Source organism: Cucumis sativus, chromosome 3 (genome assembly GCF_000004075.3).
Source record: "Cucumis sativus cultivar 9930 chromosome 3, Cucumber_9930_V3, whole genome shotgun sequence".
NCBI classification, from domain to species: Eukaryota; Viridiplantae; Streptophyta; class Magnoliopsida; order Cucurbitales; family Cucurbitaceae; genus Cucumis; species Cucumis sativus.
The window spans coordinates 3,554,314-3,577,789 of NC_026657.2; the positions used below are offsets into that span (position 1 = coordinate 3,554,314).

The 23,476-nt window shown below is 35.9% G+C and overlaps 1 protein-coding gene across 3 annotated transcripts; it reads right to left on the bottom strand.

The window, feature by feature from the left end:
• Positions 1-4,760: 4,760 nt before the first annotated feature.
• On the bottom strand, positions 4,761-21,182 carry LOC101223063 (E3 ubiquitin-protein ligase UPL1). Of its 3 annotated transcripts, none has more exons than XM_031881816.1 (17): positions 21,024-21,182; positions 20,743-20,846; positions 19,089-19,184; positions 18,795-19,001; positions 10,553-18,559; positions 10,150-10,467; positions 9,382-9,583; positions 9,026-9,306; positions 8,616-8,899; positions 7,267-8,386; positions 7,035-7,181; positions 6,863-6,943; positions 6,503-6,728; positions 6,259-6,398; positions 5,722-5,828; positions 5,401-5,562; positions 4,761-5,285 (listed from the first exon to the last, which is right to left on the bottom strand). In XM_031881816.1, the coding sequence occupies exons 2-16, from the start codon at positions 20,773-20,775 to the stop codon at positions 5,460-5,462; spliced, it is 11,352 nt and encodes a 3,783-aa protein (XP_031737676.1). In that variant the 5' UTR covers positions 20,776-20,846; positions 21,024-21,182; the 3' UTR covers positions 4,761-5,285; positions 5,401-5,459. The 3 variants fall into 3 exon arrangements, with proteins under 3 accessions (XP_031737676.1, XP_031737675.1, XP_011650478.1); XM_031881815.1 differs by having other exon boundaries at positions 10,553-18,562; XM_011652176.2 differs by having other exon boundaries at positions 5,380-5,562; positions 10,553-18,562.
• Positions 21,183-23,476: the final 2,294 nt, after the last annotated feature.

Below are 23,476 nucleotides of genomic sequence, written 5' to 3' on the forward strand. Positions count from 1 at the left end.
CCTAATTACATGCAAAAATGCATGCAATTCAATTGCCAAATCTCAACACCTAATATTCCACTAACAATTAGTGGAACTTAGTGGGCTAGGTGTCTATATCTCATATAGCCACATATCCCACTAAGAGTTAGTGGGATTATCCAACAAAATGTTGGATTTTCCCACTAACTTAGTCCAAGGGTAAAATGGTCATTAGATTTTTCTAGTCAAAAGTCAAACTTTGACTTTTCTAAGTCAAAAGTCAATATTTTGACTTTTTACCATTTTGTCCGTCTTGACTAATTCCAACCTCCCGAGCATGAATCCGCATTCATTTTTCCAAAATTCAAATCACATTTGAATATAAGGCCGGTCAAAGTTTGACTTTTCAAAGTCAAAAGTCAACATTTTGACTTTTTACTATTTTTGACCAATTCCGAGCTTCTTAGTATGAATCCGCATTCATACTTATAGTATGTAAAACATAAAGCTCTATTTCTAATTAGAAGACCGACGATTATATCACTGTATATGTCGGTTTTCCTTTCTTCTCCCTATTCGAACAATTCGACTTATTTCATCACACTGTTCTAAGTTTAATCCATATGAGCTAGCAGAGGAACCTAATGGACCTATAGATCATGGGCTCCAACGATTCAAGATTAACTAGCTAAACTCTTTTAAACCGAGTTAATCAACATTCGTTAACTAACGGGTCATTCCACTAAAGTCCCGTAGTTGCACTCCCCTCACTATAGATATATTTGTGTCCATTTGATAAAACCATAATCAGTAAGTTAATCCTTCACAGGTTGCTCGTAACCTTGGCTGGGTCAAAATACCGTTTTACCCCCAAGATTACATCTTGCTCCTTAAGTCCCACTAATCCACTATTGAACAATTGGTTTAAGGTTCAACCTATAAACTTAATCCCTCTCGGGCCAATGAGAGGGTGGGGCCCCTTGTTCAAGACTTGGATTCAGTGCTTAAGAGAGCAACCTATCTACTAACCCTAAAGCGGGTAGGAGTGAATTCCATCTTGTACCCTATGTTCCCAGCTATCCACCCGATCTTACCCCTGAAATGGGAGGCTTATTGGGCCAACGCTGATGAGCTGCCCTCACCTATGCAGATCTAAGGATAATCTCGTATGAACAGGAGTTCATAGTTAACTCAGGATTAAGACTAAGTTACCTAGGTCATCAATAATTGAGATAGTCAGTTTTAAACAGTAAACGGTGTTATAACGTAAAAATGACTAATTCATGGTTCAGTCTTATGTAAACATTTTACATAGGATGCCCCCACTTTCATGTCTCTACATGAACGATTAGGATCACCTCGTTTGTACTACAAAGTGGGCCGCATCCATAGTTTCTCTAAATAAGGCGCCCAACCTTTATTTCATATACTATAGACTATTTAGGCTATATACTCGAACTTGATCCACGTTTATGTTTACACATAAAGTTCAAGTTTATTCAAAAAATAGCCTTGGAACTTTGATTTATTGGATTTAAGATTATAATATTTAATTTCTCAATAACAACTTTATTGAATAGAATATGATTTACAAACTACGAGTTTTAGGACAAAAAATTCCAACAGTAAAAAAAAAAAAAAAAAAAAAAAAAGCTAAACACTACAAAGAATCAAAAGAAAAGGCCAAGCAAGAAAGCTCCGTGAAGGAGATTATATTTGTAAACAAAAAAGGAAAATAGTTAAATTGTAAATTTGATCTGTAAAAAAGTTAAAATTTAGTCTATATAATTTATAATTAGAATTTAATCTCTAGTTTGGTAAGAATCTCATAAATAACTTCCATAATAGAAACTACTTACAAGAATTTGATCAAATCATAAATACTATTCATAAACTTTTGTCCTAAAAACTACTTAGAAAAATAGAAAAGAGTTGGAGAATTTTTTCAAAAATAGTAAAATACAAAATTAAGTATAATTTTTGTGTAGGAAGGATAAATATTTCTATCAATGGTTCTATTTTTTACATCGTTCTAAGTAAATTAAAAAAAATTTAAAATAGTAATAACAAAAATGATTGAAGTCAATTTTCATCCTAAAAAATAGAAAGTAATTGAGAAAAATGGTCCCTAGGTTTAACTATTTTGGGTTTCTTTAAAAATAAAAATGAAAAATTGTAAAGTTGAAGGTCATGATTAAAACTTATATAATCAAACATAAGTATTATAAATTTCAAAATCATCATGACAGTCAATACTTTTTTAAGTAATACATAGTTGGAAAAATAACCCATTTGAAAATAACCCTTAGCCAACATCCTATTTGTTTTACGTCTTCTTCCTCTATCTTATTCTTACATCCATTTCCTCTGTATATTGAAACCGACGAAAAACGAAAGGAAGTAAAAGAAGGAGGAGGTCATGTAGTGTAGGTAGACGATGTACTGTTAGGATTTGGAGTTTAGGGTTTAGAACTTTTTTTTCAATAATTTTACTTCCTTTTATATAATTCAACTAAACATAAATTTCTTTATTGAATTTACACACTTTCTTGGAAAGCACACACTTAAAAAGGTTTTTTTTTCTTTTCTTTTCTTTTCTTTTCTTTCTAACTTTACCTTTAATCTCTTTTTATTTCTTGTGAAACACATCTTCCATTCCTATTTACTTTCCATACATATATACTTTATTTCTTAGACTTAATTCTTTCATTTTAATTATCTTGTTTTATTTTTAATATTTTTTATTTAAAGAAGTTTAATTCTAGAAATAATTATTGATTATTCAAAATCATTTCAATCAAATAAAAAAGCACATTGAAACATTAGGAACAAAATAATGAAGTATTTTATTGATAAACAAAATTTTCATTTATTAAAGTATTAATAATAGAAGTGAATTTCATTTTTTTTTTAAAAAAAACATTATTAAGACACATTGGGTATCGTTCAAAGAGTCAATTGACAAGCTTATCAATAACACTATTAATTATACTTTTCTTTTCTTTCTTTTGTTTTTAATGCATTTATCCACGTTATCTTTCTATTCACTTTTTCTTGAAGTTTGAAGATCGAAAATTATGTCCAATAATTTTAATCTATAGTCTTATTTGACACGTGTCTTAAAAAATGCAAGAAGTTATGCGAATTTGAACTACTTGTTTTAAAAAAGAATACACGTCGATTATTATTGTTTAACTATAATCACTTTTAATTCAAAATAGTAATGTAATTAAATGACAAAAACACCATTGTTATTTTTTAAAAAGAAAACATGTAAGTACTTTAATATAACTTATGATATAAGCAAGGGGGACATATCTCTTTTGTGAATTGTCACTCTTTCTCAACTCAAATCAATAAGAAACTGAATTATTACAAATATCAATACAAAGTTCTACAACCAATAAAAACATTATCCCTTAACCTCCCACTAATTGAAAAGAAAAAAATAAAACCACTCAAATCAATTTATGCAACATATAAAGAAAACATCAAATTAAATTACGTTTTATGCTTCCTAGACTTTCATTGGGGTGTCTTTAGGTTTTAGAGTTTCAAAAAGTACCCAAAAAAAAATGTATAATAAGTAAAAATTTTATACAAAAATGTATATGGATTTACTAGATATGATTTAGAGTATATGGTTGTACTAGATACATACTTCAATTTTATATCAAATAGATACATTGATGCCAAAATCTGAAAAAATCTGGAAAGAAAAAATAAACACGACGTACGTGTGACAACAGTAACATTATTACGAAAAACAAGAAAGGGAAGAATAAGATTGAAATATACAGTTGAATGTAAAGAATGGGAATGGGTAGTGGCATATTAAGAGTGCTAGATTCTGTCTACAATGGCAATAACAATGGCCCTTGTAATAAGGTAAAGCAGTTTAGAGGAGACAAAAACTGACAATATAATTAATTAGTTTTGTTACCTATTTGATCATCTTCCACCTTGGAACAAGCACAAGCTGCTTCATTATTATTATTTTTTATTATTATCATTTTATTTGTGTTTGTCATAGATTCTGCCTCTATTGTTTCTGTTGTTATCCACCAAATCTGACCTGTAAACTATAATGATTTACATTTGTTTTCCTTTTTCTTTTAGTGATGAAAGAGTAAATTAAGTCATATACTCTAATGTTTGATATATAAATGGTAAGAAGTTTATAACTAACCATATATGTTAATATATAATTGTATTTTAGGTTGGGATATAATTTTATGAGGAGTGCTTTTAAGAGAAGATTATTCTTTTCTGCATAAAATTCAAAAAATTAATTTCTAAAAGAAAATACTTGAAAATGCTGACTTTCTTCAAACATCAGGAATTGAAAATTTCAAACCACAAACTTTGATTGTAAATGAATGGGTACGCACTTAAATTTGGATAGATAATGTATCATTTGAAGTTTCTAAGGCCTTGGTGGATTATGTTATCACTTTTATTTTAGTTTTATAATTATAACCGTACGTGTATATATTTGTTATTTATTATTCTTACTTTGAAAGGAGATTCAATATTATGGTTTCATGTATGTTTATAAAAAAAAAGAAAAGTTATTATTATGCAGGAGTAATAGAGTGAGATAGTTTAGTTGAGCAGCATCCAAAAGACACTCCTAAACATTTTATCTTCGAATAAGAAAGGTGTTAAGGGTTTCAAAATAATTTCCAATTCGCCAACTACACTTGATTGGATCAAGGATCTATCTAGCTTACCTCAGGCTCACCTCCTCCAATAGTATTATATAGTATTATATCACCAACATAATAAAAAGAATCACATGAAGAAACAGCATTGAAGCTCTTTGCTTCTAAGAATTGATGAAAGATCCATTCAGAAAAAGATATACATTCAGTGTTTTATTACCAACCAACCTGAAGATTAATTACAAAAAACATTAAAAAAAAAAAAAAAAGGCTTTTTACTCCTCAAATGCAGTTTGTTGGCTGCAAAAGGAGTGATTAAACTGAACTGAACTAGCAAAGGAAAGAAGAAAAAAAACTCATTATAGACAAGACAATGGAATTTTGCTCATTTCTGTTATCAACCCTGTGTATTATTCTACCCGAATCGAAACTCATTTGAATGGTGAGGATTCCAACCAAAAGAATCACTTTCTCAAACCAATTGGTCACACTCTGGAGGAGGAGCACATTGGTACCTCAATAAAAATCACAGTAATCGGCTGGCTCCGTTAAAGATCAAGCAAGCTTCATTTATTTTCCAGGACCTGCTCCTTGCAAAGTTTTCTCAACGCCCCTGCCTTTCAAATGTGTCATGTTTTGATCCGCAGCATTTGCCTTCATCTGGTTGAATTTAGAATAACAAACGTCGATATTAAATTACAAATAAACCAGCCGCATTACAAAAAAAACAAACAAACAATCAGATACGGAAAACCTGAGTGGATTCTGAACTAACATGTACATGGCAATTTCAGATGTGCATTTTTCTCAAAACGCAAAATGGAAGGAGGCGGCTTAGCCAAAGCCAAATCCTTCACTGGCTTCATGAATGGCAAGAAGCAAGCGTTCTTGAAGCTGCTCCTTCGATGAGTACTCAGGGAGATCTAGTTGATTAAAGCTGAAGAGAGAAGATGTGTGATCTTGTTAGTTAAGGCAGGAGAAACGAATATTTTGAGGAGATTGAATCATTGGAAAAAACTAAACTTGATTGTAGACTTCTGCTCATAACAACAAAGCATAAATAAGAATTAAGATGGAATGGAGTTTAGATTCCCACCATGTATGGGCTGATGGCAGCCTATCAGGAGCTCCATATGCCTTGTGAATCTGAAACCTTTGAGGTCCAGATATACCTTGCAAAGCTTTAAAGCCCTCCAGTGGAACCTGAAAGAACCAGAAATAAAGGGTGACTTAAAGAAAAAACCTTCAGCGTTCGTGTTCCTGTCCTACTATGGGAGTACTCAACATTTCCTTAATCAATTTGTTATGTTCATCACTTGCAAAGCAAAAGGCAAGTTGTTAATTTTTCTTTTAAAACAGAAACTAGCTTTTCGTTAATATAATGAAAAGATAATACATAAGTATATATGGATAAATAGGGGCACCCAAACGGATAAATAGGGGCACCCAAACATCTCGACCAGGTTGACACCCTCTTGGTACCCTCATTATATTCAAAAGAAAGCTAATTGTCAATGACATAGATGCCCAAGAATCAGATTGGGGCAAAGAACGTGAGGAACCACAATAAAAATTAACAATGGCATCTTACAGACAAGAAAAAATAGATGCAAACACACTAATGCATCACTACCTTTGATGTTCCAGTCACAAACTGCAGCAATCTTGCCATGTCTTCCTTACCAAAGGATTTAACCACCTCCCAAAACCACTGCACAACACTTGATGCAGCTGTGTAGCCGGTGTACTCTGTGTTCGCCTTCAAATCATCCACTGGAAAGACAATACAAAAATTAAATTACATTAAAACCTCATATAAAATAAAATAAAACTGAAGCACCAGATGCCACGATTATATCTTGTGTGAGAGAACTCACAATCAATTTCAGGAAGTCCACTGATGAGTAACTCAAGCTCCTTGTCGTTAAAAATAGAAATAAGTTCTCTGGGCACCAACTCAGTGAAACCATCTAGAAATGAGTTAATCTGAGGGCGGATAGCATTGGTTAAAATATGATCTGCAACAAGGTCTACATATTCATGCTTTGTCTCTTCAGTAACTCTTATATTTCTTCCTCCAGGCTTAAGCTCATAATCAGTGACCTACAGAGTTTAATGGAAAGAATATTAAAATACTACAAAAATAGTACCAGAGTTCATACCAAAAAGGAAGTGTTTACCACATGCACAACACACACAAAAACAAGATTGACAGATGCCAAATTTTAGATTGTGACCTCATTTTTCTCATAAAGAATGTGCTTCTCCTCATCTGCATCCATGCTAAATGTGAGATCAGGAATGTCACTCACATCGTTCTGACAGAGAGGTCCAACAGTTAGAAAATGAAATGTTGAAATATAAACCCAAGTCAACGGTAATAACTAATACACACAGAGAACCACTAACCTCCAGCATCCACTTCAAGTTTTTATAGTAATCAGGGTCGACAGCTTCTATGTCATGGTAAGTCACCTTAACCCCAAGAATGTGCTTGTAAAAGGATCTTGTGAAATAAACATCCAAAAGTTGCCCATCAAACAGGGCCTTTGCAACCTACAAAAAATTGAATCTAGTAAGTCAAATTGAAACAGTAAAAGAATCCCTAGCAAAGATCAAAATCCCAGTTTTAGTCAATTACCACGCGGCCGACAAACTTGAAGTATGAAAGATGTTCTGTTTGGTAGACAGAATTTGGATTTGGCTGGAAAGTTGCATTGTTTCCAACTGTAGTGAATAGCAAGGCTCCCTTGTCAAATATAACCCTAGAGAGTAACTGATACCATTCTCTTGTCAGGCCACCAGCATCAATACCCTCTTCACCTTGAAACTGCACATTCAATCGCCCTCTCAAGTCTTGAGTTGGCCGCATACGCAATTGATTGTATGAATCCTCCAAAACATAGGCCCGACGAACACTAATCCGCAATGGACCAGAAATATGTTGCTCATTCTGTTGCCTAATTCTTGAACGGAAATAAGCTCTCTTATTATCGAAATCAATCAGTCTAGGAGCCTTCAACAATATCGAAAGTGACTTCTCCATTAAGCCCGGGTTTTGTCTGATAAAAGCATTCAAAAGACGGCGATGCCTCTCAGCAAACCTTGTAAACGTTACAGCACCATCAGACTTTTTCTGATAATCAGCACCCTTTGTGCTTAATGTGTCTGAAGTTCCAGAAAACTCTTTGACCTCTCTTGCGGTAATATTAGCATGGTCTTGTTGCAAAATTGACAGATTTGCTTGAAGCTTTTCAGACAAAACAAAGAAAGCCTCAATAAATGGAAGGAGTCTCTGACCTCCAGGAGGTAGAGGAGAGGAAGAGATAGTGCCCTGAAGCTGCTCCCCAACATTAATTGGGGTAGTTGAAGAGGAGCTCTGAGACAGTTGTGTCTCAGTAACACTTATACAGTCACTTAATGCTTGCCACAATGGCTCTAGCGCAACATTCAACCTCCACATGATGGCTTGCTCCTCTAATTCACTATCACACTCTGAACTTTTGGTCTCCCTCACACAAGGGGAAGTAAGTGAACTAAGAGCCTGCAGGACACGAACAATCGCTGCCCCAGCCATTGAACTGGCACTTAAACCTAACATGTTCGTATTCTTCAAGGTAACAAGCTCGCTGATAGCAGAGCTGCTCAACCCATTAGCTAGTTCTGAGAGCTCTGACATGAAGAATTTTCGGTGGGGTGCTGCAACCGAGGACAACTTCTTCAGTACCTCACCAGCAAGTGTGTATACTTTATCAGAAAGCCTAAATACCAGTTAGTAGACAAATTTAGTTTCTTCAAGAGGAAAAAAACAAAAAGACAAAATAAATCAAAAAGGAAAAAAACCAAAAAAAACCTACAACATCTTTCTCAAAAATAATTCCTCCAAAGTCAATACAAAAGCAAAAAAGAACCCGTAACTAATTAATTATCATCATAAGCCAATAGGATAGAGCAGATAACTCAAAAGACATTAGACTGGAAGATGAATACCCCTCACGGCCAAGCAGTGCACATAAATTGCACAAAACAGAATGTGGCAGTTGCAAAAAGATGTTGTGTATGTCATTACTCCCTTTTCCACCTGAAGTAGATCCAGCAGCATCACTATTATCTTGCTTTGAGTCTCCTTCCGGCAAAGAAGGATCCTTTGAAACTGCACCACTAGCTTCATCAACAGGTAACATAGGGGAATTTCCTGTTACCTGTTCAGATCGGGACTGATGCTCCAGTTTTGATGATGCAGTATAAACAACTACTTGAAGGAGGCTCACGACCTGCAGCATACGGATTCTTAATTAGAAAATGGGGAAGGGAAAAGCATAAATGTTAAACATAAGAATGTCCAAAATCTGCAAAGTGCGTCATTTTTACAATGCTTCTCTCTTGTGAATCGTCCATACCTGTTCAAGATGCACAACACTACGCAAGAAAAGCGGTCGATTCAAAAGCTTCAAGAATTGAACCAAAGGAATATTTACAGCTTGACAGGTTTTTAAATTACTTGCTGGAAGTCCTTCCACAACTTTCTCTTTGCCCTTCTTAGTTTCCATGCATGAAGAACTCAAATCCTCAGGAACAGTCTCCAAATCAAAGTAGAATAACATATTGGCAACAGCAGAATGATTTGTTGCCAAATAAGTTAAAATTTCAAGTATACGACGCAACATCAAAGGAGGAAGACCTGTAAAGACATACATAAAAAGTATAAATATAGAAATGACAAAAGGAGACAAAAATTAAGTGAAGAAAGTACTACCATCCAATAACTGTGATCGACCATAAACAACATTTGACTGACAACCATAAAGCCTTTGAGAATTGATCGTTGCAACTCCACCCACAGAACCTTCAGCCTCAGATTTGATCATATCCAGTAATAGATAAACCAGACTTGCCCTTGTAACACTATGTGCACAAAGGTTAAACAAAAGTCTCTGCAATAGTCCTTTTCCAAGCGGCTGGACAACATAAGAAGAGTAAAATGCCACATTAGGTGGAGAATGTATGCAGCAGACCACTTTATTTACAATTTTCAATACAGTTAAAAAGTACAATTTTAAACATGGCTGCTTCACTAAAAGGCATTTATCTCCTTTCATGAATTGAAAGAAACTATCCAATAGGAAATGGAACAGAACGAAGCCAACAATTTCTTATGAAAAAAAATGGAAATCCAATTAAGTTACCACATAAAAAGAACCAAACGGTAAGAGAAATATCTAATTAATCAATCATGTGACAGGAATCAAAACTACATATATAATTCCTAGACAATTTGGCCATAGCTTTGATTTTCCCCAGTTCATTAAAAAAGAAAGCATGAAACACTTAAACCCTAGGATCAGAATCAAATATACGCAAAACTAATAAATCTATGAGCAGAACTGCAGATATTAGCATGGGCTGAGTTAAGAATACACACTTGACAGCAGAAATCGGTCCATAACTATAAAATGTGCATTTAGTTCACAAATCCTCCAATGGATAAATCACTCAATTCATCATCCATATGATAATACATTACCTGAGCTAATCTTAGCAGTCGTATTAAAGCTTTTAACGACTTCCCATCCAGAAGTGGTTCGCCTTCAATTTCTTTCATCTTCAGGCTATCTGCAATGGCAGAAGCTGCTCTACGACCAATTGTAACTCCAACACCCCTGTCCATCACTGTCTGCCTATCAAATCCCAGGCCATTCCTCCGATTGCCCAGTCTATGGCTGCTACCAAAGAGACTACGAGCCTGATAGTGACTCATTGCTCGATCTCTAAGCATTTGAGCTTCAGCTAGCAATGAAGAAGGGAGTGCTGACAAAACTGCCTCTGACGAAGTTAACAGAACCTGGAACACAAGAAGGAAAATGGTCAAACTCAGAAACAAAAGCATCTTGAGAAATGAACACTGAGATAAAGTCCAAGATCCAAACTTCTTCCCGCAAATCAGCAGGAAATGTAGCAATGATCGAAGCATTATCCATGTCAACTGGTTGTCCCTCTGCCTGCTGAGCAACCCTCTGTGCTCTCTGCTGGGCCAAGACTTCTGCCTGGATATCAGGAGGAAGTGCAGCTAAAAATTCAGGATCAATATCATCTGCTGAGGGTGGAGCATAAGTAGGAGGTTGAATGGGCTGAGCTTGCTGTGAAGCAAGAACTTCGGCACGCAAGTCCTCAGGTAGTGCCTCCAAGAATGTAGGATCTATAGCATTGGCACCAGAGGCTTCATTACTCATACTACTTTGATCTGCCTGGTTAACATCCGGAGCAACCAGCACATTCTGCTCTGAAGTTGACCCACCTCTACTATCGTCAGTTGTCAGAATAGGCTGCTCAGTAAGAATTTCTTCAGCATCATTATCATTCATGTCAACATCAACACTAGCACCAGCAGAAGAGACCTGGCAATCACCAAGATTGGATGTCTCTAATCCAAAGTCTGATATTACATGATTCCCAGCCTCAGCATCCATTTCAGAAGATCCAGGACAGTCTATGCCCTGAGACGGCATTTCATGAAGATCTGCAGGCACTTCAGAAGTTCCATCACATTCCAGGTTGTCGAACTGAGGTAATGTCTCAATCTGCTCACCAGAAGCACCATTTTGTTCTCCCATGTCCATCCTATCATGCTCATTCAATGTAATATCCGGTGCATGAGGTTGAATAGACATAGGTTCATCCTCTTGCACGTTTTCCCCAGCTTCTTCAATTATAGATTCTGAATTAACTCCATGGGAAATACCACTCTCAACAGTTATATTAGTTTCATGGTGTAAGGCTTCAACAGAGTTATCTGGATTCTGGTCATCGTTTTGTTGATTGCTAGCATTACCAGATTCTGCTACTACTAGATTATTATTGGATGCAAGAGTATCCAATTGTTTATCATGCATTCCAGAATTCTGTTGTAGTCTTTCAGCAGGCGCAATACCATGCATATGAGATACAAACAGTTCCTCAACAGCCTGAGCAACTGCAGTAGCCTGAATACCTCCTTGTGGTTGACCATCATCAGTCCAACGGCCATCACCTGCCCCTCTTCTTCCTGCTAACGGCAATGAGTCTATACCAATAGGATAGTCAGCCAAAGGTGGTGGAGCTGCACCACCAAATCTGTCTCCAAATAAACTATTTGCCATATGTTCATATGGAAAAACAGGAGCATCAAACACATAAAAGTTGGATGCATCATAGCTCCCAGCTGATAAAGAATCCAAGTCACGAGATGCATTCCCGGTAGATGACCACATTGAGACCATATCTCCTGACTGGGATGGCCTTAGAAGAAGGGGATGTTGAAAACCATTTACTTCAACAACAGATCGTTCAAAGGAGGACCTACCAGTCTGACGGCGGCGCTCAAAGCCTAAAGGTCTGCGAAGACCAAAAAGGTCATCAACATTTACACCTTCAAAAGGTTCGGCGGCAACATCAACAAGCCCACTAGCACCTCCAGGCTGCCCAAGTACCTGTAGATGATCCAGTCCATCAAGAGCCTCCCTCCACCTGACCTCATTGACTCTATTCTCATGAAAATCATCATCCTCTTCATCTACCATTTCATCATTGTAGTCATCTGCCAGTCTAGTATCATCGTGATCTTCCACATCAGTATCTGGAAGGGACATCATTCCTCCACCATCTTCTGCTATATCCTCATCCTCGTCCTCTCCGTCGTCATCGTCATCATCATCATCTTCTGCATCATCCCCCACATCATCATCTTCATCACCCATCTCCTCATCTGCCCTGTTCTCTACATGAAAGTTCATCTCAATTTGGTCAGAATTGTGCAAGACACCAGCTTCTTCCATCTCTTCACGCATAAACTCCATTCCAAGCTCCATGTGTTCATTTGCAGCCATTGTCCCTTCCACTTCTAGTCTCATTTCCTGCTCAAGGGACCGATTTGTTTGAGTGTTAATATTGCCATCATTTTGAGTAGCAGCAAACTCTTGCTGATTATTGTCCACTGCCTCTCTGACTAACTGTTGACTGCCAGCATTCTGATTTTCCCTAACAGTCTCATCAGTTGACACTGTATTTACCTGATCATCAAGCCTTTCACTTAACCCTGAAGATTTTTTTTTGGCCATTCCATCAGACTTCATTATTTGCTCACTGGCATTGGCAGCCCTTGTCAGACTTTCCAGGGCCTTCAATATAAGGTTAACAATTTTAGGAGCATCAGGATGGTCCAGATCAACCACTTGTAAAATATTTGTCAGACATTGAACCATTCCTCCATCTATCATGCTTTTAGCAATGTCAGGTGAGCAGCCTGAACCTGGCATGTTACTGGAAGACGAATTTTTGGACAATATAGAATAAGCCAAATTAGAAAAAGCAAAAATCTTTTTATCAGGCAAGACAATGTTCTTATTTGAGTTGTTGCTTTCGGAGTTGGTAAACAGAGACAAGGCTTTCACAAGCTCATTGATTACTCGTCTACGTCCTTCACTAGACCGACCACAAAGAACCACCAGAAAATAAGAAGCCTTCTCAGATAACTTGTCTCTCCATTCATCAGGTCCTGCAGATTTATCAATTGAGAGAGGAAGTAACCGTTGCAATATGTGGTAAACAATCCCACCTTGCCCAGCACCATCCAAATGATTACAGCCTCGAAGTTGACACATTTCAGAGTCACGTCTAAGAATGACTCCTACAGCATGTACATACATCAGAAGGATGTCGCTCAATAATTTGAGAACAAAAGTTACTTTAGCCAGTCCAGTAGATTTTTCAGATTCATCCTCTGAATTTTTTTTATCCACCACTTTTGATTTCCCCTTTACCTTGGTATTAGGTTCATCAACTTCCATAGAACAGACATTACTAACAGAATCCACCTGGTTTTGTGTCAATGGGTACTTGAGAACAATTTCAATAAGTTGGTCAATCACTTGAGTGAGATTTGCAGGAATCTTTTTGTGATTTTTAGAGCATTTCGCCGATCCATCAAAAATCTTATTTTCAGACATCTTCACACTTTCAGTGGAAGATAAACCAACTTCCGTTCCAGATACTTTTGATCTCTCCTTCTCCTTTTCTTTCTCCTTCTCTTTCTCCTTTGATAACACAACAAAGGTACGGCCACCTGATGTCTCCAACTGACAAACTGCAGCTGAGGCTTTCATGAAAACCATGGGATCTCTGGAAATAACAGCTGCCATTGAAGTCAAGAAATTGCGGGCAGATGTGCGTCCAGCATGTCGGCTTCCACCCAAGGTTTGTCGTATTTCCAATTCCATAGCTGTTTGAAGTGTCTGAGGGTCTTCAAGAAGATGCCGAACAATAGCAGAAGCAAGAGTGTCATAACCAGGAAAGAAACAACTTCTTGGAAGATTAAAGAGTTCAACCAGACCTCCATTTTCAAGAAAATGCAAAGCGAGAGCATGAATTTTTGTCAACCGTGCACATAATTGTAGGACAGCCTGCATGATCACTCCTGGAACACGTTGTTTTATCAAGTCACAAGCAAGTAACATCACCTCATTACACTCCTCAGCAGTTAAATAACCTGTAGGCTTTCCCAGTACATGCTCAAATGCTGACCCAGATTGTTTATCAACAGCATTTAAAGCAATTTTATCATTTTTGTCAGATTTATCATCTCCAATGGACATGGGTGCAGACGTTGGTGCAGACATGGGTGTTTGCCCCCCACCGGACAAGTCAGGTGAAGGCCCCACTGGAGAAGCATCAGTATTTTCAGAACTAATTTTGGGTCTGCGCTGTAACATGCTGTCCAAGATCAGCAATAAAGCACTAACACATTTTGGTAATAAAACCTCAGGTGCAGCAGCATTTCTAGACTTGAAATTTGTCAGGATATTTATAACAGTAGACACAATACCCTCTTGTGCAGCAATTTTACGAGCATTCACATCCTCAAAAAGAAGCAATGCAATAATATGTGACAACATACTTAAAGCTCCATTATCTTTTGTAAAATCCAAGGGGCAAAGCTTTAACTGCTGAATAAGATAAGACATCACTCTGGGGCGATCTTCACCCTTGTTCCGGTTGCAAAGAGTCACAAGCAAATCTGTTAATGTGAATGCCATTGTGTCACTGCTCTGAAATAATCTCACTGACGCAGCAAGAATATCATCAACAGGAGGTGCCTTTGCATGTCCCACATCTGCCAATACATCCATAGGCTTGTCGCCATTATCTACTTTAGATGATTCTGATGAATTTCCCAATGAAAGTGCAAGTGCACGAGCAAGTTCATCATCCTCCTGCACAGGATCCTCAGCATGACTAAATAGCCACTCCATTGCCATCTCAACGCTATTTGTTTCCACCCTTCTCAATGCCTCCTCTGCTCTTGCCCTTGTGAAACCCATCTCAACAATAGTAGCAATAGTAGCTTCATCAGGTGGTGGGGGAATGAACCGTGGGTTAGTGGTGCCAGCAATTCCAGTGCGATTGCGTTTAACATCTCCAACACCAGAATATATGTGTGTAACAAGAGAAACAATGGAAGCAATGAATGATGAATTACAGTTTGGAAAATTGGGATGATTCCAGACAGGAAGTAACACATCTAGAACTTGGGCCTGCAGCATCCGCACAAAAACTTCAGGGTCCCTTGGCACAGGAAATAATCCAATGGACAGCCCAACAGCCACTGGTTGAATGAGCTGTTGTACTTGGGAGGCAGAATTTGGAGATAAAAGTAGCGTAGAACTAACAAAATACTCAAGTACACGGCAGTAACTCTGTATCGTATCAAATAGCCATGGACTATGAGACAAGTTGCTTTCTTCATTTGTCCTCTCATGATCAACTGCCGAATTTTGAACAGAAAAAGGTAGTGACCATAACAATTGACTTGTAGCCTCAAATGTTGTAATCAGCTCCTTGAACGTACCATTAACATAGAAGTTATTAACCATAGCCGAATAACAAGTTCGCTTTCTGCCATCAAATGTAAGTGCTGCCATATCATCCACTACCTTTCCAAGATATCGACACTTCACTGGCAAGGAAATATCAAGCCCTGATGAACCAGAATGCCCAGAGAAACTAAGAGCATCAAGAAATATTTTGGACAGAGCAGTCCCGATAGCTTTTGAAGCAGAACTCAATGAGCCAGAGTCAACTCTACGACGATTGGATGATGTAAAGCCCTTGACAAGAGCTGTAAAGAAAGCACGCATTGTTGAACCAAGCTTGTTCAAAATTTCAGAGACAAGAACCTCAGGACTTTTCTTTTTCAACTCTGGAGTAGAGGATGTCTCTAAAATTCCAGATGCTTCAGAATCAATATGAAAAGGCTCTAGTTGTCGTCCACTTCTTCCACCACGTAAACGCGTCAACCCATGTCGACTACGGCGATGGAGACTTTCACTAGAGCGAACAACAGAGAGAAACTCACGCTCCCCGCCCCACAAAGTTTGAGAACCATTTCTAAGAGAAACTGGATTCATATATCTCACCACTGGCATGTTTGTATCATCATCACTCTCTCTTCCACCGGTATTCGAAGGAGTTGCATCTGAACTTTCTGGATCTTGATCAGCACTTTTTTTATCATCTGTCTTTGAATGATTATCCAAAGAAATTTGCCAAATTATCTCCCTATAAGTGCATCCAATATCTTTCAATATATCAGCATCTGCAATTCCAAGCTCAGAAATCAAAGTTGTAGTCCCCTTCAACAAAAAGTTGCATAAGCACAGTATACTTTCAAGACAGGAAAGAAGTTTCAAGCCCCTAGTTTGCTTCGAAGATTCAACAAGAGCAAGCTGAGATCCTTCAACAGAAACCAAGAACTCGTTTGTTGATTTCAGCTGCTCTCTCAAAAATGTACATACTGCACGAGCAAGAGAAGCTGAATGCTGAGGTGAGAAGTTTTTGAAGGCTACAGAGATGCTCTGACCAACTGACACGGATGGGGGCATCAAAGGCAATGTAAATAACTGCAAAACAGCTTCAATGCCCTTCTTCTCAACAAATATGCGACATGTATCAGCATTTTGGAGAATTGTTTCAAGAAGACGAGCAGCATTGCTCACACAATCTGGGAGAAACGACTCTGGATTTGTCACAGATTGATCAAGAGATACCTCAGCAGCACTTTGCTCCAGGTTTCCCATCTTAGCAGTTCCCTTATCATCTGATAGGACAGATTTCCTTTCTTCAACATCAGTCTCCATGGGAACTGCAGTAGAAGAGCTTGACGGGTCAGTTGATGTACAAGCATCAACTGGGGATCCAATTTTTACTATGGAACTCAAGATTTCTATCAACATATCCACTCCAGGTCCACGAAGAGAAGATGCATGACGCATTAGTTCATCAAGCCCACTAGATAACGATCCTGAAGCATCACTAGTAAGGGCACGCAAATAAGTTCTCGAAGTAAATATTTTCACAAAGCACCTCAAAGCATTGTGGTCTTTAACAGCTTGAAGGCCATTGTTGTTTAGACATAAAGCATCCAGACACTGAGGAATGCATGTAATCGCTTCTGCAGAGCAGACAACACCATCCATTACAGCATCAAGAAAGGCAGCAGGAAGACCAGCAGCATCTAAGATAGGAAAACAAGTTGGGTCTTTATGGATTAAATCACTCATAACAGTAGCCGCAAGTGAAAAAACCCCTCCACCAAAATCTTTGGCTCTTCTAAATACTATGCACAAACAATGAGGCAACAGATTCTCTTCAGAACCATAGAAGCGGGCAGTATTTCCAGGAGCATAAGTTCCAAGGGATATAGCACGAAGTAAAGCTTTCATCAGCAAACGCCGATGATATGATAGTAAAGCTTCAGAGTAGAAAGGCTTCAAGTCATCCAAATCTGAAGCAGCAGCAATGCCAACTTGCCAATTCCTCCCACCATATTCAACATCATCCCCCTGTTGCTTTGAACCATTCTCAACATGTGATACCTCAACCTTCAGGCGAGAAATAGTATCATCCAATCCCCCCAAGTCTCTAAATAATGCTGCAGCTGGATTGCTATAATCCATAAAAACTTCTAAAATATGCACAGCAGTACTGACTAGATGCAAATGTTGCGGATTGGTATCTTTAAGGAGCGGCAGAAGAGTAGGAATAAACCCAGCTTCACGCATGGCTGAGCAGCCCGATGATGATGAGACCAAAACAGTAACGAGTGATAACAAAGTTTCAGCAAAAAGCAACGACCAGTTTGTAGTATCAGTAATCACAGAATCGACAGCCTTCTGCATGAGGCTGGACAAGATGCCACGGTGCCCACCAGAAGTCACTGCAGACAACACAGTTGGTTGGCGCGACCGGTCTTGACAAAGTGCAACCAATGATAATAGACAATGGATTCGTATTTTTACAGGAACTTCATCTTCATAGCTTAATAAGCCGACTAACTCATTTACAAACTCAGGCTCAGAGTTAAAGAAACTAACTAGATCTTCAGCATCGCCACTTGCTTGAACAAGAACAATGAAGGCATACAGGCGAATGCAGGTATACTGCTGCCGAGCAGATAGAGAATGAAATGCTCTTGCAAATCGCATCCTTGTCAGAAGAGAAAATCTCAAACTAGTTGGCACATTGAACTCTGCAATCAACTTGCTTAGAAGTTCTAAATCAGTTTCTAGGCAGGAGCTCACATTAGGTAAATGAATGATTTGCAGACCCTTGGTCGACTGCTCTGTGATGTCACTTCCAGATTCATTTAAAGCATAGAACTCAAAGTGCAGAGTGCAACCCAACTCATGAGTAACCTGGCTGCAACCATTCTGCAACGCACATGCAATCAATCCAAGGCCTTCTTCCTTTCCTCCCCATCCTTGTGCAAGAGCAAATAACTTCGAGTTCAAAGAAGCATCCCTAATGGAGTACTTCCCAATGGATTTCTTCAAAAAAGCAGACAAAGTCTGCAGGCAGGCCTCTACTATATCGGCATCAGTTGAAGCTAGAAGACATGACAGATGCTGCTGCAATGAAACATTAACGAAAAACATTAACTTGTGAAATGCTAATGGAAGAGAGTGCTATAGTGAAGCTAACTGGAAAGTATTAATGACATTCTGTACAGATGAATATGATGTGCCTTCATGCCTGAACTATGAAATTACAAACTTAAAATAATAAGCAACTGTCATCAATAGACAATGAGTACTTAGGAGAGTAAAATATGGAAAACTACTACTACAAATAGAAACAAACCTCATACGAGCTATAGAAGTGTTTATTAGTACAATTCCCTAAAATTATTCTTATGACACGCAGAATCTGAAGAACGGCTTCTCTTGGAAATGGAGGATCGGATCCCAAAAAATTATCCTCAACCTGCAAATCCTTCCTCGTCTTTATATGCTTCTCAAAAAATGAATCAAAATGATTGAAGAGGTCAACCCAATGATGGAAATCCCCCTGCATGTTAAAAAATAAAATAAAGAAGGTCATAAATGTTCTGTCTGGTAACCATAAAGCAAAATGATGATCCAGTTTCAGAGCTACCTTATCAAATTCCCAAACGAAACCTTTTAGAGGTTCTTCGATATCCTCAAGCGGAACGGACGTGACATTATTGATGAATGATCTAATTTTTGGAGGCTAACAGACAAAAAAAATAAATTATCAAACAGTTCTATAGAAAGTTAACAAACAAAAAAATTGATCCAAAACAATCAAACAGTACAAAATACAAATAAAACGTTTAAAATAAATTGGAACAAGAAAGCAATACGTAAAAGAAGATTAGAATCTAAATGCACGGTAGACACCCAAACAACTAAACTTACATTAGAAAGCAACTAAAAATAGCATAAGTTGATTACATTAATAGTGTTTAAATTTTTACTAAGCTAAGGGTTACGAAACGGTAGAAAGAATTAGACATACAATTCCATTAAAATAACTAGCGTATGTCCATAACAGACTATCGACACCTAAAGCTTTAATATAAAAACTCTCACAGGGCTCTTTAGATCAATACTGACAACAACACTTACAAGGATTGGATTAATATGATTTCACAATAAATCCCATGCTAAAACTTTTCAACTAGAAATTTCATGATTTCTTCAATCAATTTTTAGAGAAAATGAGAGTACTACATGAATTGAAAAACAAATCCAGTAGGTGCTTCGATAAGGCATAGACATCAATTCTCAATAGAGCCAATAACTCCAATGATCATTGCCAAACAGTTCTTAGACCAAAATAACCACTTAATCCCCTATAGACACACTAATAAAATTTCAACAGTTGCATGTCAATATAGCATAGCCATTCATAATATCTATAAGTATTTGTCCTTTATTTTCTTTCCCTTCTCTTCTTGAGCCTCGGAAATAAACTAACAACAAAAAAGGAGATGTGGTTACATGAAAATAAATCCACTAGGAATCACAGCCCTGTATATTCAGCATGTCAACACTAAAACCAACATGAGATAGACATTCAAAAATAAGCTTTTTCTTCCTTATGTTCTGGAAATCTTCATCATAGTTTTTTCATCATCCTTTTTTATCTTTTTCCATTATTTTTCGGACTCATTGAGCTCGAGAAGTTATTTACTTAGCACGAGTACATACAGGTGTTATAGACGGAAGAGATATCCATTAGGAATCCTGACGAAAAGTAAACTCAGATGCACGGTGACACTAGAAACAATAACAACAGACATATGCAATATTCTAAATCCATCCTAAATTAGGACTTCGGTAGCTAACAAAAATGGCAACAGAGGTGCCCAAAAATGTAGGAGCACATGTATAATTCAGTGGAAGTGTATGAGAAAAAACTGAAAAACATAATCACGAAAACAGCAACTGGCGTGGAGTAAAAGCAATTAAAACATTAACCATCAGAATGATCATAATCACCCAAAACACACTAAACAAACTCAATCCTAATCCTTGGCATTCCTACCATGCCAAAGTCCTATAACCAACTTAAAGAAGCATAAAACCAATAAACAAACAAAAAGAATTATAATCAACCACGAAACAATTAAAACAAACACAATAAAGAAAATTTTAAAAACATATAAATAATAACGAAAACCCTAGACCGATAAGCCCTTAAATTCATGAAAAAGAAGGGGGGGAAAAGTAAATAAAAGAAAAAACAAAACCCTAAGCGGCAAGGAATCGAAATTTCTATATACCACTTCAAGCGCCCTCCTCCTCTTCATCTTCATATTGGCACTGAAAGCATTGCAGAAATTGAGAAACGGCTAAGATGACCGATCACTTTTCTAGTAACGGAGAACTGATCAAAGAAGAAGGAGGAGAAAAAAAATGAAATTAGGGATTTGAAAGGGAAAAATTAAGATAATCGAAGTGAATAGAATGAAAATACTGAAGTAAAAACGAGGAGTTTGAATCTAATTAGGCAATGATCAGATCGTAAAAAGAATCAATTTAAAAGAAAGGAAGATGTGTATACAGAAATTTAAACGGGCAGAGTGAAGAATTTGGAGGTTCGAGGGCGACGATCAAGATGAACGAAGATCGGAAGAAGAAAAGGAGATAAAAAAAGAGAGAAAAGAGAAGAAGAAGAAGAAGAAGAAATTCCAACTCAGAAGGAAGTTGAGAGTGTTGAGATATATATATGGGTAAACAACTAAGAGGTAGAGAAGAATTTTGCATTAAAAAAAAAAAAGAGTTTTATAGAATAATTTTGGTTTTTATTATTTTTCTTCTTTTTTTTTTCTTTTTGCTTTTTTAATTTCCTCCAAATATGGTTTGTTTTCTTAAGCAAAATAAGGGTTTTGTTTTGATATATACAATTTTTTTTATTTTAGATATTATTTACAAACTTACTAAAATGTTAAAATCGACTAAGGTCCCTCAATTTTAGTTTATAACTATTAATCCATCTAAGGACTATACTTTAAATTTAGTACTTATCCCTTTCGTATCAATTATTATAAATGTTAATATTTTATGAGTTTTATTATATAAATAAATTGTTAAACGAATTAGAGGTCTAATTTATAGAATAGTAAAAATTTGATATCTAACTTTGATTAGTTTTTTTTTATGTTGGAGACTAATTATCGAAAATTTGAAAATACAAAATAGATACTAAATTTTATACGGTAGATTGTTACAGAATTGCAAGTACTTAAATTAAATCGTTATTAACTAAACTTTAGGGACTAACTTGTTACTTTCGTGAAACTTTAGATACCAAAGGCATTTGTTCAACCTTATCAAGGCCAAATAAATTTGGTAAAAACCTAAAGCTTCTACTAATTTAATGACAATTCTCTCTTTTACATATTGTTAAAAAGAAAACTATAAATTGTTACGGTGATTGTTATGAACTTTCAATTTGATCCATTGTTCCCTATGGTAGTTAGATACAATTTATCGTTCTTGTAATTTTTTCTTTTAAATTTGTAAATATATTACATTTGATTCATCTCGGAAAGAAAGACATAATTGCAACTCTAGTTCTTCGAGATAAAAATTAAACACAATAAAAAAAAAACAAGACAACGTTTGATAACTATTCCGTTTTTTGTTTTTGTTCTTTTAAAATCAAGTCTATTTTCTCTCCAGTCTTACAACGATTTACTTATTTATTAAATAAATTGGTTAAATTCTTAGCCAAATTTAAATAACAAAAGCTACTCTTTTTTTTCAATTTTTAAAAATTGACTTGAATTCTTAAAAGCATCGATAAGTTAAAGATAACGAAGAAATAAAGTTGAAGGTGAGAGTCGTATCTGTAAATTTAATTTAAAAGGAAAAACAAAATGATTATTCAACATAACTTAAAGGTTAGTGTTTTCATGTACTTTATTTTTACCTTTTTTATTTATGTAATTGTATTTTTATAATGTCATTCTAATAATATTCCTTATTTTGATCTATTTTTGTTTATCTATTTGTGTATTTTTTTAAACGTCCTTAAAACATGGTCAATATATCTACTTGTAACTTCTTCTATATGGTTTTAGAGAGATTTAAAATTGAAAATCACATAGCTTAGTTTGTTTCCTTAATTGAAAAATGTCATTTCCCATAAGAAATTTTCAAATTACTATACTAATTTTCATAAATATAACAAATGGTCCAAATATTTATATACATGTGAAAAGTCAAATAAAGTGATCATTTTTTAAAAAGTATTTTGGATTTGCTCTTCATTTTCATCGAATTTAAACGCGACAAAAAATAGTCAAATCTAAAAGTTTTTCAAATATATTAGTTTGGATGTCAATTAATCACAACATTTACTTTTGTTATTTTCCATCGTGAACTTGTAGCCATTTTTAAAATTATTTAATATTTTAGTGTTTTGTTATATTTAAAAAAAACTCACACATGTGTGTATATATATATTAATTACTAAAGACAATACAAAAATAAAAGACATACATATGTATAGAAAAAAAATTATAAGTTAAGATTTTCCATGTCCGAACCAAAATAAAGTAATGTTTTTAGATTACAAAATAGTTAATAAAGTTTCAATAAGAAATTTAAAAGTTAAAGCTTTTAAATTAGGTTAATTTTCATAAATATAACCAGACATCAAAATATTTAGCGTTCAGCTAACAAAATCAAAAGGTGAATCTTCTTTCCTCTCTTCTTCTTCTCCAATTTTTAAAAAATATTTATTTAAAATCATGATTTTTGTTTTAAATCAATCATAAATCTTGTATTATTTTTTTTCAAAGTGTTTATTGTATCATCTAATACATAAACGTGAAAGAAAACACCAAAATTAGAAAATATAATGATAACTTAAATGAAAAACTATAAAATAGCGAGAAATAGTTACAATTAGATAGAATAATTTTACTTCCAATTTAAATTATAAAGCACTTTAAAAGCTTTTATGCAATCATTATTTCACAACAAAAAAAATAAGGGAGGAAAATAAGG